The 15,000-nt window shown below is 46.1% G+C and overlaps 4 protein-coding genes across 5 annotated transcripts; all 4 read left to right on the forward strand.

Annotated features, from left to right (window-relative positions):
* Window positions 1-2,870: 2,870 nt before the first annotated feature.
* Window positions 2,871-5,035, forward strand: LOC131206606 (oocyte zinc finger protein XlCOF6-like). Its single transcript, XM_058199225.1, has 2 exons — window positions 2,871-4,553; window positions 4,618-5,035. Exons 1-2 carry the CDS (start codon window positions 2,911-2,913, stop codon window positions 5,033-5,035), a joined length of 2,061 nt encoding a protein of 686 aa, XP_058055208.1. The 5' UTR covers window positions 2,871-2,910.
* A 469-nt stretch (window positions 5,036-5,504) lies between these two features.
* LOC131206616 (gastrula zinc finger protein XlCGF49.1-like) lies at window positions 5,505-7,467 on the forward strand. 2 transcript variants are annotated; one of them, XM_058199236.1, is made up of 2 exons: window positions 5,505-6,771; window positions 6,841-7,467. In XM_058199236.1, exons 1-2 carry the CDS (start codon window positions 5,588-5,590, stop codon window positions 7,388-7,390), a joined length of 1,734 nt encoding a protein of 577 aa, XP_058055219.1. In that variant the 5' UTR covers window positions 5,505-5,587; the 3' UTR covers window positions 7,391-7,467. The 2 variants fall into 2 exon arrangements, with proteins under 2 accessions (XP_058055219.1, XP_058055229.1); XM_058199246.1 differs by having other exon boundaries at window positions 6,358-6,514.
* A 2,647-nt stretch (window positions 7,468-10,114) lies between these two features.
* Window positions 10,115-12,046, forward strand: LOC131206171 (zinc finger protein 90-like). Its single transcript, XM_058198609.1, has 2 exons — window positions 10,115-11,308; window positions 11,374-12,046. Exons 1-2 carry the CDS (start codon window positions 10,215-10,217, stop codon window positions 11,930-11,932), a joined length of 1,653 nt encoding a protein of 550 aa, XP_058054592.1. The 5' UTR covers window positions 10,115-10,214; the 3' UTR covers window positions 11,933-12,046.
* Window positions 12,047-12,286: 240 nt separating this feature from the next.
* On the forward strand, window positions 12,287-14,139 carry LOC131215737 (zinc finger protein 567-like). The gene is made up of 2 exons (XM_058210131.1): window positions 12,287-13,529; window positions 13,593-14,139. The coding sequence occupies exons 1-2, from the start codon at window positions 12,445-12,447 to the stop codon at window positions 14,137-14,139; spliced, it is 1,632 nt and encodes a 543-aa protein (XP_058066114.1). The 5' UTR covers window positions 12,287-12,444.
* Window positions 14,140-15,000: the final 861 nt, after the last annotated feature.

Raw genomic sequence — 15,000 nt, forward strand, 5'->3', positions numbered from 1 at the left:
GTGGGTGTAGAAGTGTGTGTACTTAAAAGTTAACGGACAAAAGGATAAACAAATTAAGGAACAATAAAGGATGCCGAATAATAACCGCTCCCGCTTTGTCCGGATAACCTATCCATATTACATGGAACTTCAATCCTCCCGGATGGTTCCTCGAGTGCAGCAACCAGGGTTTGAGTTCCAGGGTTTGACAAGATGAGAAACGAAACGGCCCGGCGTGAGAGCTTCACATCAATCATCAAGGTCAATCACTGTCGCTGCCAGACTGCTACGATGGTTGGAGCTGTCCGCTTTCTATAGTTCATCGAGTGGTGGCAAACGGAGGCAAAAATTGGCGACCTGCCGAAGCTACCTCGAGCGCTGCCCCGTTCGGTATCGTGGTGATTTGGTGATTTTACTAAACCTAAGTGGAATAGAACAAATTGCTCCTCCTGGCGTTACCGGCAACAACGAAAAGTCTCCACTTTTTGAACTGCGTATCGAACCACTTTCCATGTTCTACTGTTAACGGAGGAAGAGCTGATGGCCATTGCCAGCAGCCTCAGCCCCCGCAAGGCCCCTGGACCCGACGGCATCCCGAACGCTGCCGCAACCGTTGCCCTGCGATCATACCCTGCTGTGTTCTGCAGCCTATTCGGACGGCTCCTTCCCAGAGGAGTGGAAGCAGCAGAAACTGGTGCTGATCCCGAAGCCGGGGAAGCCAGCGGGGCTGGCGTCGTCGCATAGGCCGCTGTGCATGCTCAACGTCCTGGGGAAGGTCTATGAGCGCATCCTGCTCACCAGACTGAACAACCGGCTGGAGGATGACAGCGACGGACCGCATCTCTCTCGGACACAGTACGGCTTCCGCAAACAGCGATGCACCCTAGACGCTGCCCGGATGATCGTCGAGGAGGGAGCCGACGCGATGCGCCACGGCCGCACAAGCCGTACCGATCCACGCATCTGCATGGTAGTGTCGCCGTGCGCAACGCGTTCAAGTGCGCCAACTGGACTTCGATAGGTGCTGCGCTCCAACGGATGCAGGTGCACCCGGAGCTGCTGCGTGTGCTGGGCAGCTACTTCACCGGTCGTACCCTGCTGTATGGAACCAACCGTGGGCTGAAGGCGCGCAACCTCACGGCAGGCGTTCCGCAGGGCTCAATCCTTGGACCGACCCTCTGGAATGTGATGTACGACGGTGTCCTGTCGCTGCCACTTCTAGAGGGTGTGCGGAGAAAGCCAGAGTGACGCGAGTCCTTGGGGCCTTGATGCCTAATCGTTCCGGAGCGACGAGCGACAGACGCAGGCTGATTGCGAGTGCGGTAACGTCAATGATCCGATACGGAGCCTCGCTATGGGCAACGCGGCCTTCCGGCCTCGAGGCACAGAGCAACTGTCGGCTCCTGGAAGGAGTGCTGCGCCGGCTGGCGCAAGGGGAGGCAAGCAGTGTTCCTACAGTGTGGCCACGGCCCTCGCCAGCATGGCGCCCATCGTACTGCTGCTGCAGGAGGACGAGCGCTGCATCGGGCGACGATGGACAGCGATTGGACAGCCAACGGAAGGCGCCCAACCCTCCCCGGACGCGGCGGCGCTGCGCAGGAGAGAGCGCTTGCGTACAATCAGCCAGTGGCAAGAGCAGTTGGCGGCTGCGGGGACGCCAGACGCCAGCCGATACCAGCGCTGGACCCGCCGAGTCATCCCAAACGTCACGTGCTGGGTCAGCAGGAAACATGGACGTGTGGACTTCCACATGTCCCAGGTGCTTTCGGGACATGGATTCTTCCGAGAGTTCCTGCACGCAAAGAAGTTCGTTCCTGCACGCAAAGATGTCTTACTGCCCGCGGTTCCAGCGATAGAGAACGGAGATGCTGGCAGACGACGGCCGCACCCCCCTCACGCCGGATAACCTGGCGAGCGAGATGCTGCGGACCCCGGAGTGCTGGCAGCGCTTTGCCCGGGCCTGCCGAGCCGCAACGCTGCAACTTCAACAGGCGTGGCGAGAAGAACAGCGACTGGAGGCCGAGGCTGCGGCCGCGGCTGCGGCGGCTGCTGCAGCAATAAGATAAGTTGGACTTCTGCACAACTTATCCGACAAACACCTCGTTAACCGTGGGGTTAATGACACTGTTTGTTAACTTGTTAACCGTACGTTCCTTGTCCGGCTGTGCAGAGCAAGAGCGGAGTAGCGACTGACAGCTCCTTGTAGCGGAGCTGGAACCGTCTATACGACTACATCCGCGACTTGCGAATGTGACTAAATGTATAACTATTTGTAAATATGTGCTTTATGTATTTATGTATATATATTATCTGAATAAAATGCGATGATACATCGCATTCCTGCCCACCCCCTGTATGCCAGACAGGATCCAGACGGGGGGGAGAAACAGGTTGTTTTCCCGCATCGGGAAAAAAATAAAAAAAAAAATGTCCTACTGTCACCGCAACGTCACTGTGAAGGCAAAACATCAACATCGGGGCTCAAAACTAATTGATTTCTGTAATTCTGTTTTCGTTTAGTCCAGTAAATTATCCACACCAGTTTTCGAACATAGCGTTTTGCCGTGAATCCGGAGCCGCTGAGGCTGACATAACTCGGCCCAAAAACGGTAATGCGCTCTCGCACAGGTAAACAGATCAGCGTGCGGCCGGTTTGGCAACCGCGACATTCGGCCGAGTTTGCTGGTTCGCAGTTGAAGTTGAAGTTGGCGACGAAGTTTGTCAAAAGTGTCAGAGATACTCTATAACAAAAGGGACGGACGGCCGATGAATTATTTCTCGGAGGAACCATGATGCACCAGCAAACAAGTGCATTGAAAGCGACACGGTGAACGACGGAGAATCGTTTTTCGCTACCTTTCCGGTAGCGCTGCGAGCAAGCGAGTGCACAGTTCACGAGTGCTGACCCCGCCGTGGAGGTCGATCGAAAAAATGGTCGAACGGGGCGATGTTTACGATGTCACCATCAATCAAAAAGAGTGCGGAGTGTGTCTTACGCTCCGCCCGGACCATATCTGTCTGGATGTGTTCGAACCGCAGGGCGACGAGTCGGATAAGGAGGTGCCGTATCTTGTGTGGAAGCATGTGGGGCTACAGTTTACGCAGGGCGCCGAGCCGCAGTTCATCTGTTGCGATTGCTGGAAGGCGCTGCAAGAGTTTAACCGCTTCTACATGATGGTTCAGGATGTGCACACGCAGCGAACTTCGTACCTTGCGGCGAACCGCGCGAAGCCGGACGGTCCAAACCAAACTGCTGACACGGTGCCCATCGCGAACGGTGTGCATGCCAGTGAGTGCGAGGCGATTGCCGCACCAGCGCCACTAGCTTACGGAGAGCAGTTGTTGGACCCGGCCACGACGGATGTTGTGCACAACAATGGTATCCCGGTAGCCACTGCGGCACCCGAGTGTCCACCCCGTGGCGGGCTGGTTGAACACGCGGAATCGGAAAGGATACCGTGCGCAGCTGATACCGATCGTTCCGGTTTGGAACCGGAAGGTAGCCACGTAACGCCAACGGCCAACACCATCGTCGGCACACCGAGTCGGAAGAGGAAAAATCAAGAGATGGACGAAGAAATACTCGATTTTTACAAGCGTCTCGTGTGCGATGTTTGTGACGATCGCACCGAGTACGGTACGCTGAAGGAGTTGAACCATCATATGAAGCTTGCGCACGGTGAAGAGTCAGGACGCGTTGGTTGTCCACAGTGTGGTAAAAAGTTCCGCACGCGAGTAAAGCTGCTCGAACATAAGCAAACTCACGTGCCACGGATGCTGAGCGACGGGGAAACGGACGCCGACAAGGTACAGTCGGCGCAGGTTGACCAGGAAATACTGGAGTTTTACAAGCGAATTAGTTGCGACGTGTGCGACGGCGCGACGCCGACACCATGCTCCACCCTGTACCCCACGGTACGGGAATTGAACCACCACATGAGGCTAGTGCACGGCCAGCAGACGGGAACGGTCAAGTGTCCGCTGTGTGAGAAGAAGATTAGGACGCGTCCGAAGCTGCTCGAACACAAGCGGCTGCACCTGCCGGAGGCGGCGACAGCGGTAGCGGCACCACCAGGGCCGATGGTGGTGGTGGTGGACGATGATCACGGCAGGTCACCCGACGTGAGCCCGGAGCAAATGGAAGAGCAAACGTTCGATGTGGAAATTTTTGAATTCTACAAACCCATCACCTGCGAAATGTGCGATCCGGATAAGCTGGTGAACGGTGAACCGGTGGATGAGTATCGCACGCTACGGCAGCTCAATCACCACATGCGCACGGCACACGGGCTCGATTCGGGGACGATCAAGTGTAAGCTGTGTGCGAAAAAGTTCCGCACGCGCGTGAAGCTGGTGGAGCACAAGGAGATGCACCAGAATCCGGATCGATTTCGGTGCACCGTCTGCCAGGAGGTGCATCAGAATTTGGAGGAACACATGCAGAACAAGCACCAGGATTGGGAGTTTTGCTGCGAAGAGTGCGGCAAGCGGTTCCCGTTCAAAAGTCGGCTAACCGCGCACATGGGCAAGGTCCACCAGAAGAAGGACATTATTTGCGAGGAGTGCAACAAGCCGTAAGTTGAAAACGCGTTGTAAGGGTGTGTCGCCGTCTAACCGTTCTTGCTTTGTTGGTTTCAGGTTCACCAAATTCAGCATTGAAAAGCACAAGCGGACTGTGCACGGTTCGTACACAACGTTCACGTGCGAAAACTGTCCCAAAACATTCAAAACGCGTGTCTCACTCGATCGGCACATGGAGGCACACAACGGTGGTGAGCAGCAGGGTTCGGCCACCGTCAGCTGCACCCTGTGCAATTCGGTGCTAAAGGATGAGTATAACCTGAAGACGCACATGAAGCGAATTCACGCCGAACAGACGCCCTCCACGTGCAAAACGTGCGGCAAAACCTTTAAATCCAAACATAGTCTTAATACGCACATTTCGAACGTCTGCACGACGCGCCAGTTCCCGTGCACGGTCTGTGGCAAGCAGTTCAAGAAGCGAACAAAACTAAAGCAGCACATGACGACGGCTCACGCCCGTTGCGCAGACTAGGGCCTCGAGGTGGCAAATTACTAAACGAATTGTGTAAAGCGTATCTACAAACATATTATTACTAAATGGAATAGTTGTACGTTCGCGGAAGACTATCGATAGTCCGACGACGAATCTCCGGTAGATAACGCGCGAAATCTTGATTGGATGTGAATGTGACATTATGAAATTAAGGTAAACCGAACATAAAATAAAATATTTATTTTAGCTGCTTAATCCGAAAAAACGAACAATTCGTACGCATTTGGAAAAACAAAATTTGAGAAATAATTCGAATAAGAAAATCGTTCCGAATCAGAAAATTGTTCCAACCTTGATTTTGGCTGGCATTTTGTACTAAAGCCATTGTACTACAAGAATATGTTTGACAGTCGAAACGTAAACAAACTTTCTACGAACAAAACACATAATCGGTGAGGAAAAGCAAAAGGAAAAACCTTGCGCTATGTAATTCTAATTTTCAACAATAATACCTTCTCCAAATACGCAGTGTTTGTGCGTAAGGTGAACTGTTAACCTGCAGTCCACGCGGACTGTGTCTCAGGAGCTGCGATGGAGGCAATCAAAACTGAGTTCATCCTCTCGCCGACTCCCGAGGAAATTATTGAACCTCCCTCTGCTACAAGTCTTCAGAAATGTAGTGTGTGCCTGAAAAACGGCCAGTGCTTAAAAGCATTGGAAGTTAAGACGAATGGGAAACACATTACAGACGTAATCAGGCAACATCTTGGAATAAAATTAGCAGAATTTGAGCTGACAACAATTTGCCAGCGATGCTGGATGCTGCTGGCGGAATTTGATAAATTCTACAACATGGTGAATGAAGCGCACCGAGTTTTATTGGAAACAAATATTGCGAATGTTCAACGGCGACCCTCGTTGAGTGATGTTAGAGAGGACAACGTTTGTGCGATTGAGTTTATAGCCATCAAACAAGAACCATTGGATGCAGAAATATTGGGGTTCAAAGATAAATGTATTGAACTTAACAAAAATAGACTTTCTGCAAGTATGAAACAGGAGCAAAACGAAAGCACCGAAGAACATTATACCAATAGTGCAATAGTGGACAAAGATTTTACAGTCGAAACACCAACCTTGAAAATTGAGTCAACCGCAAACACGGAAAAAGACATTATCGAGCCTCCAGTGTCCAAAAACGATGATAAGACAAAGAAAGGCCACGCTGGTAACGATATTCCGACCAAACTGTCGAGCTACAGAAAACATACAATATTCAATACAGGCAATATTGAGAAAAGATTAAATACCGCGAAACAGCAAAGAAATGATGCTCGTTCTTCTAAACTCAATGTGGATAACGAAATTCTTCATTTTTATAAACGTTTAGTTTGCGAAGTTTGTGACCCGGCAAAAATGGTAGCCGGAGAACCATCGATCGAATACGCCAACCTGACAGAATTGAATCATCACTTGCGCAAAACGCATGGCCAAAGAGAAGCAGTCCTCAAATGCCCGGTATGTGAGAAAAAGATAAGATCTCGTAAAAAAATAATAGACCATAAAAATATGCATCTAAATCCGGATCAGTATCGATGTGAGGTGTGTGCCGAAGTGCACCAGAACATCGAGGAACACATGCAAAACAAACACAAGGAGCGCACGTTCGGCTGTGACGAATGTGGTAAAAAATTTCCTTTCAAAATTAGATTGACGGCCCACATTCGTAAAATGCACATTACTAAGGATGTAATCTGCGATCAATGTGATAAAGCGTACGTTTGTCCACCTAAACACCAAGATTATTCACTAAATTTTACTTTCTTTCTACTTCCCTTCGTTAGGTTCACAAAGTATTCTATCGATAACCATAAGCGTAATGTGCATGGCGTCGGTTTCATTTGTGAATACTGTCCGAGAACGTTTAAAGGCCGTTTTCAGCTGGATAATCACATGGAAGGGCATATTGAGAGTAGCATGCCTTCGTCAAAGGTTACCTGCAAAGTTTGCGGCCTTGTCGTACGAAACAAGTACACCCTCGTGACCCACATGCAACGAATGCACATGGAACAGACGCCGGTATCCTGTAAATCCTGTGGAAAGGAGTGCAAAAACAAACGCAACTTGTACGCCCATATGAGAGACGTTTGCACCGATCGCAGCTTTCCGTGCACGATCTGTAAAAAAACGTTTAAGAAAAAGAAGAAGCTTACTGAGCACATGACGACGCACACGAATAGCCCACTGTATCAATGCCAGCTGTGTCCGAAAACGTTTCGATACGACACAGCGTTGTACACGCACCGCAGAGTTAGACACTATGAACAGTGGCTAGAAATCCAGCAGAAACGCAAACAAGGTGTTCAATTTCGTCTTAATCGATTAACGGATTAGATGTACCATGAATACTTTGTGGAGATTCCGATCAAGACAACTGTACGACAGAACGTATGTTAAGTGTTAAACAACAGAATCTATGTAACATGTTTGTATGATTAAAGTTTTTCTTTCCTACTCCTGCACTTGAATGATTGAATTTTTACTGAAAGTAAGATATACATGATCGCCATTATACAAACATTTATCTCCAAAACGATGGTCTTCTGAAAACCAAAAATATCCACATTTGAACGTTTGAAAATAACCGTAACAGTAAACCTAAATAAACCTTGAATCTTGTACTAAACTAACATAGTATTTAAAGGCATGGGAAGACTGCAAGAAAACTTTTGACAGTCGAATCATAAACAAACTTTCTATGAACAAAACACGCAATCGGTGAGGAAAAGCAAAAGGAAAAACCTTGCGCTATGTAATTCTAATTTTCAACAATAATACCTTCTCCAAATACGCAGTGGTTGTGCGCAAGGTGAAGTGCGAAGTCGTCGTGCGAATACGGTTAACCTGCGGTCCACGCGAACAGTGTCTCAGGAGCTGCGATGGAGGCAATCAAAACTGAGTTCATCCCCTCGCCGACTCCTGAGGAAATTATTGAATCTCCCTCTGCTACAAGTCTTCAGAAATGTAGCGTGTGCCTGAAAAACGGCCAGTGCTTAAAAGCATCGGAAGTTAAGACGAATGGGAGACACATTACAGACGTAATCAGGCAACATCTTGGAATAAAACTACCGGAACTTGAACTGACAACAATTTGCCAGCGATGCTGGATGCTGCTGGCGGATTTTGATGAATTCCACAACATGGTGAATGAAGCGCACCGAGTTTTATTGGAAACAAATACTGCGAACGTTCAACTGCGACCTTCGTTGAGTGATGTTGGCGAGGGAAACATTTGTGCTATGGAGTTTGTAGCAATCAAACAAGAACCACTGGACGATGAACACCTCGAGAGCAACGACCTACAGATAACACTGAAGAATGAAATAGTTGCCAGTACATCTCAACGCATAGCAATCGAAACAGCCGCAAACAATGAAGAAGACATTGAAGTTAGTATATTGGATGCAGATGACAAGAAAAGATTGCTTAACTTGAGGGAAATTTCAACGGACAACGTTCAAAAAGAAAACTCCAAACTAACAACATCCGACAAAAGCAGAAAAAAGAAGTACTCAAGCAACACCGGTCGCACCAGTACATCAAAAGTAGATGAGGAGATTATCAGCTTTTACAAACGGTTGGTGTGCGAAATTTGTGATCCAATAAAGATGGCCAGCGGAGAGCCATTGATCGAGTACGTTAACTTAACGGAATTGAATTGCCATATGCGAAGAGCTCACGGCCAAGGTGAGGCGTCCGTAACGTGTCCGGTATGTGAGAAAAAGGTTAGATCACGCGTAAAACTAGTGCAACACAAAGAAATGCATCTGAATCCGGATCAGTTCCGATGTGAGGTGTGTGCCGAAGTGCATCAGAATATGAAGGATCACATGCAAAACAAGCACAAGGAGCGTACGTTTCGCTGTGAGGAATGCGACAAACGCTTCCCTTTTCAAACTCGATTGAATGCACATATTCGTAAAATGCATACCGTAAAGGATGTGCCCTGCGATCAATGTGATAAGGCGTACGTGTGCCGACATCAAATAAGACTGTTTACAATGCTTACAGTTGTTTTCTTTACTCTTTTAGGTTCAGCAAATACACAATCGAAGATCATAAGCGCGCAGTACATGGTGCCGGTTTCATTTGTGAGCACTGTTCGAGAACATTTAAAAGTCGCTTTCAATTGGATAATCATATGGAAGAACACAGCGTCAGCCTGAGATCGACGAAGGTTTCCTGTGACGTGTGTGGCATCGTAGTACGAAATAAGTACAACTTGACGACGCACATGAAACGAATTCACATGGAAAACGCCCCAGTTAGCTGCAAATCGTGTGGAAAGGAATTCAAATCAAAGCGCAACCTATATGCGCACCTTACGAACGTTTGTACCGATCGCAGTTTTCCGTGCACTATCTGTGGAAAGCCGTTCAAGAAGAAGATTAAACTTAAGGAACACATGACGACACACACGAAAAGCCCGCTTTACCAGTGTCCATACTGTCCCAAAACGTTCGGCTTCGACACTACACTCTACACGCACCGTAAGCGTGTTCACCATGAGCAGTGGCTTGAAGAGCAACGGAAACGCAAAGAAGGAATACGAATTAGTTCAAAACGCGTTCCAACCTAATTAAAATGTTGGTTTACAACATTTCAGATGTGTTTAGGCTCCAAATACTTCATTTATATTATAATTAAACATAAAAATAACAAAATTATTTGTCTTAAGCATAGAAACAGTTATTTCAGGTCGACAACAAGCAGATTTTAGTTCCCGCATCAAACCACACTATTTTACACATTTAAATACAAAAGTATTAATTTTGTTTCCAACCTTACTTGGAATATGCATTGTTTTTGTGTGTTCACAGTTTTACTATCAAATATAATTCCACAACGAATATTTTTTAAACTCCTTAATAAACTGAATCGTTGCTTGTACTAAACGAATATAGTGCTTATAGGTATGGGTTACTATCGCTAGTCGTAACACTGCAAGAAAGCGTTTGACAGTCGAATCATAAACAAACTATCTGAAGAAAACACACAATCGATGAGCTTGCAAAAGAGAAGATTTTGTGCTATGTAATCCTAATTTTCAATAGTAATACTGTCTCGAAGTACGTTCAGTGTTTGTGAGTAAGGTGCGAAGTCGTAGTGCGAATTCTGTTAACCTGCAGTCCACGCGGACAGTGTCTCAGGAGCTGCGATGGAGGCAATCAAAACTGAGTTCATCCTCTCGCCGAATCCTGGGGAAATTATTGAACCTCCCTCTGCTACAAGTCTTCAGAAATGTAGCGTGTGCCTGAAAAACGGCCAGTGCTTAAAAGCATCGGAAGTTAAGACGAATGGGAGACACATTACAGACGTAATCAGCCAACATCTTGGTATAAAACTACCGGAACTTGAGCTGACAACAATTTGCCAGCGATGCTGGATGCTGCTGGCGGAGTTTGATGAATTCTTTAACATGGTGAATGAAGCGCACCGAGTTTTATTGGAAACAAATATTGCGAACGTTCAACGGCGACCTTCGTTGAATGATGTTGGCGCGGAAAACGTTTGTGTAATGGAGTTTGTTGCCATCAAACAAGAGCCATTGGACGATGAACAACTCGAGAGCAAACACCTAGAGATAACACTGGAGAATGAAATAATGGTCGATATATCTCACCGCATAACAACGGAAACAACCGTAAAAAACGAAGAACATATTTCGGACACAGATAATAAGAAAAGATTGCGCAATAATAGTAAAATTCCGACGAAAAACGTCCAAAAACACAACTCCAAACTAACAACATCCGACAAAAGTAACAAAAATAAATACTTGAATAGTAAAAAACTGGACACCAACACATGTCGCACTAGTAAATCAAAAGTGGATGAAGAGATTCTTGACTTTTACAAACGCTTGGTGTGCGATATTTGTGATTTGGCAAAAATGGCCAGTAGAGAGCCATCGGTCGAGTACGTAAACCTGAGGGAGTTGAAGCGACACATGCTACAAATCCACGATATAAAAGAGCTTATAATAACCTGCCCAGTGTGCAACAAGAAATTACGATCGCGTACAAAACTCGTGGAACACAAAGAAATGCACCTGAATCCGGATCGGTTCCGGTGTGAGGTGTGTGCCGAAGTACATCAGAATATGAAGGAACACATGCAAAACAAGCACAAGGAGCGCACTTTTTGCTGTGAGGAATGTGGCAAGCGATTTCCGTTCCAAACCCGATTGAATGCACATATTCGTAAATTGCACACCACAAAGGACGTGCCCTGCGATCAATGTGATAAGGCGTACGTGTGCCGACATCAAATAAGACCGTTTACATTGCTTACAGTTGCTTGTTTTGCTCTTTTAGGTTCAGCAAATACACAATCGAAGATCATAAGCGCGCAGTACATGGTGCTGGCTTCATTTGTGAGCACTGTCCGAAAACATTTAAAAGTCGCCCTCAGTTGGATTGCCACATGGGCGAACACATCAATAATCCGCCACCATCATCAAATCGACCAAAGGTACCTTGCAACATTTGCGGCCTAGTCGTGGGGAATAAGTATATTCTACGAACGCACATCAAACTGATTCATACGCAACAGACCCCAGCAAGCTGTGAATCCTGCGGAAAGCAATTTAAATCCAAAAGATATTTAAGTTCGCATCTTCGAAACGTTTGCACCGATCGCAGCTTTCCGTGCACGATCTGCGGGAAATCATTTAAGAAAAAGAAGAAGTTAACTGAACACATGACGACGCACACGAATAGCCCACTGTATCAATGCCAGTTCTGTCCGAAAACATTTCGCTTTGATACGTTGTTGTATACGCACCGCAAGCGGGTTCACCATGAGCAGTGGCTTGAAATACAACGGAAACGCAAAGAAGGAATACGAATCAGTTCAAATCGTGTTCCAAACTAATTGAATCGTTGGTCAACAGTATTACAGATCTGCTTAGATTCGAAATCACGAATACTCGAAATAAAATCCCGATTTTTTTTTGTGTGTCCACCGTTTTTCTGTCAGATATCAGGTACTTGAATAATTAATTTTACCCGAATCAAGTTATCCATGATTGGTATCATACATATATTCATGTCCATAACGAAGATTTTACGAAAACCACGATTGAAAATAACCGTAACAGTAAACCTAAATAAACCTTGAATCTTGTACTAAACTAATATAGTATTTAAAGGCATGGGAAGACTGCAAGAAAACTTTTGACAGTCGAATCATAAACAAACTTTCTATGTACAAAACACGCAATCGGTGAGGAAAAGCAAAAGGAAAAACCTTACGCTATGTAATTCTAATTTTCAACAATAATACCTTCTCCAAATACGCAGTGTTTGTGCGTAAGGTGAAGTGCGAAGTCGTCGTGCGAATACGGTTAACCTGCGGTCCACACGGACAGTGTCTCAGGAGTTGCGATGGAGGCAATCAAAACTGAGTTCATCCCCTCGCCGACTCCTGAGAAAATTATTGAACCTCCCTCTGCTACAAGTCTTCAGAAATGTAGCGTGTGCCTGAAAAACGGCCAGTGCTTAAAAGCATCGGAAGTTAAGACGAATGGGAAACACATTACAGACGTAATCAGGCAACATCTTGGAATAAAATTAGCAGAATTTGAGCTGACAACAATTTGCCAGCGATGCTGGATGCTGCTGGCGGAATTTGATAAATTCTACAACATGGTGAATGAAGCGCACCGAGTTTTATTGGAAACAAATATTGTGAACGTTCAACGGCGACCTTCGTTGAATGATGTTGGCGAGGAAAACATTTGTGCGATGGAGTTTGTAGCAATCAAACAAGAACCACTGGACGATGAACACCTCGAGAGCAACGACCTACAGATAACACTGAAGAATGAAATAGTTGCCAGTACATCTCAACGCATAGCAATAGAAACATCCGCAAACAATGAAGAAGACATTGAAGTTAGTATATTGGATGCAGATGATAAGAAAAGATTGCTTAACTTGAGGGAAATGTCAACGGACAACGTTGAAGAAGAAAACTCAAAACTAACAACCAACAAAAGCAGAAAAAAGAAATACTTAACGAACACCGGTCGCACTAGTAAATCAAAAGTAGATGAGGAGATTATCAGCTTTTACAAACGCTTGGTGTGCGAAATTTGTGATCCAGTAAAGATGGCCAGCGGAGAGCCACTGATCGAGTTCGTTAACTTAAAAGAATTAAATCGCCATATGCGAAGAGCTCACGGCCAAGGTGAGGCGATAATAAAGTGTCCGATTTGTGAGAAAAAGTTTAGATCACGCGTAAAACTGGTGCAACACAAAGAAATGCATCTGAATCCGGATCAGTTCCGATGTGAGCTGTGTGCCGAAGTTCATCAGAATATAAAGGATCACATGCAAAACAAGCACAAGGAGCGCACCTTCTGCTGTGAGGAATGTGGCAAGCGCTTCCCTTTTCAAACTCGATTGAAAGCACACATTCGTAAAATGCACACCGTAAAGGACGTGCCCTGCGATCAATGTGATAAGGCGTACGTGTCGACATCAATTAAGACCGTTTACAATGCTTATTGTTGTTCGTTTTGCTCTTTTAGGTTCAGCAAATACACAATCGAAGATCATAAGCGCGCAGTACATGGTGCCGGCTTCATTTGTGAGCACTGTCCGAGGAAATTTAAAAGTCGCTTTCAGTTGGATAATCATATGGAAGAACACAGCGTCAGCCTGAGATCGACGAAGGTTTCCTGTGACGTGTGCGGCATCGTGGTACGAAATAAGTACAACTTGACGACACATATGAAACGAATGCACATGGAGCACGCGCCGGTGAGCTGTGGGTCGTGTGGAAAAGAATTCAAATCAAAGCGCAACCTAGATGCCCACCTTACGAACGTTTGTACCGATCGCAGTTTTCCGTGCACCATCTGTGGAAAGCCGTTCAAGAAGAAGATTAAACTTAAGGAACACATGACGACACACACGAAAAGCCCGCTTTACCAGTGTCCATACTGTCCCAAAACTTTCAGCTTCGAAACTCAACTGTACACGCACCGCAAGCAGGCTCATTATGAGCAGTGGCTCGAAATGCAACGAAGGCGCAAGGAAGGTGTAAGATTCCGTGTCAACCGTGTACCAAACTGAAGCCGATTTTTAGCCTCCTCCTAAATGCATTAAATAATACATTTTATTCGCAATTTAACGATTTTCAAACGTTCTCTTTCGATTTGATTCTGCGCTTGTTTTGAATTCTCGTCCAAAGCTTGAGTAACGCCTTCTATAAACCTTGACTAACGCCCTGGTCAGCAGCGCGGTAACGCAGTCACTCTGGGGGGCCACATGAGGCGTAAAATTAAAAACCGAAATGTGAAACGTGTTTATATTCGTGCTTTCGGTCCGAGAAAATAGAAACAGAAGCGAAATCAATTGATTTCTGAATCTTTTTTTCTGTTTTTTCGATTTTGTTGCTATACCAGCAAATAAGAACTTAAATTATCCTCTGTTTGTAAATAAAGCGTTTGACAACAGTGTTTACGGTCGGATTCGCGGTCGGCCGAACCGTAAACGTTTAGGCCGTTTAGGCGTAAACAGTTTGGCATTAATTTGTAATGTCAAAAACATTACGTTACGCCTCATGTGGCCTCCAGACTGAATCCGTTCTGTTTTTGTGCTGTCGTATTGATGAATTAGCAGTGCGGGACAAAAACAGATTGTTTGTGCTCGGAAATCAAATCGAAATGGCAACGGTTTGTGAGGTGTGCTACCGGTGTGAGCCTTCCGAGGACCTTTTACTAGACATACAGAAGGAAGAGCGAAATGGTAAAAATATTGTCCACATATTACACCTGCACCTACAGTTTTTGGTAAGGATGAAATATTCACTAAACGAGCCACGATGATTCAATGAGTTGTTGTAGATCTTGGACTGTATTGAAAACCCGCATATATGCCATGATTGTTGGCGTACTTTGGAGAATTTTCATCAGTTTTACGGCAGCATCGAAG

This window comes from Anopheles bellator, chromosome 1 (genome assembly GCF_943735745.2).
Source record: "Anopheles bellator chromosome 1, idAnoBellAS_SP24_06.2, whole genome shotgun sequence".
NCBI lineage: Eukaryota > Metazoa > Arthropoda > Insecta > Diptera > Culicidae > Anopheles > Anopheles bellator.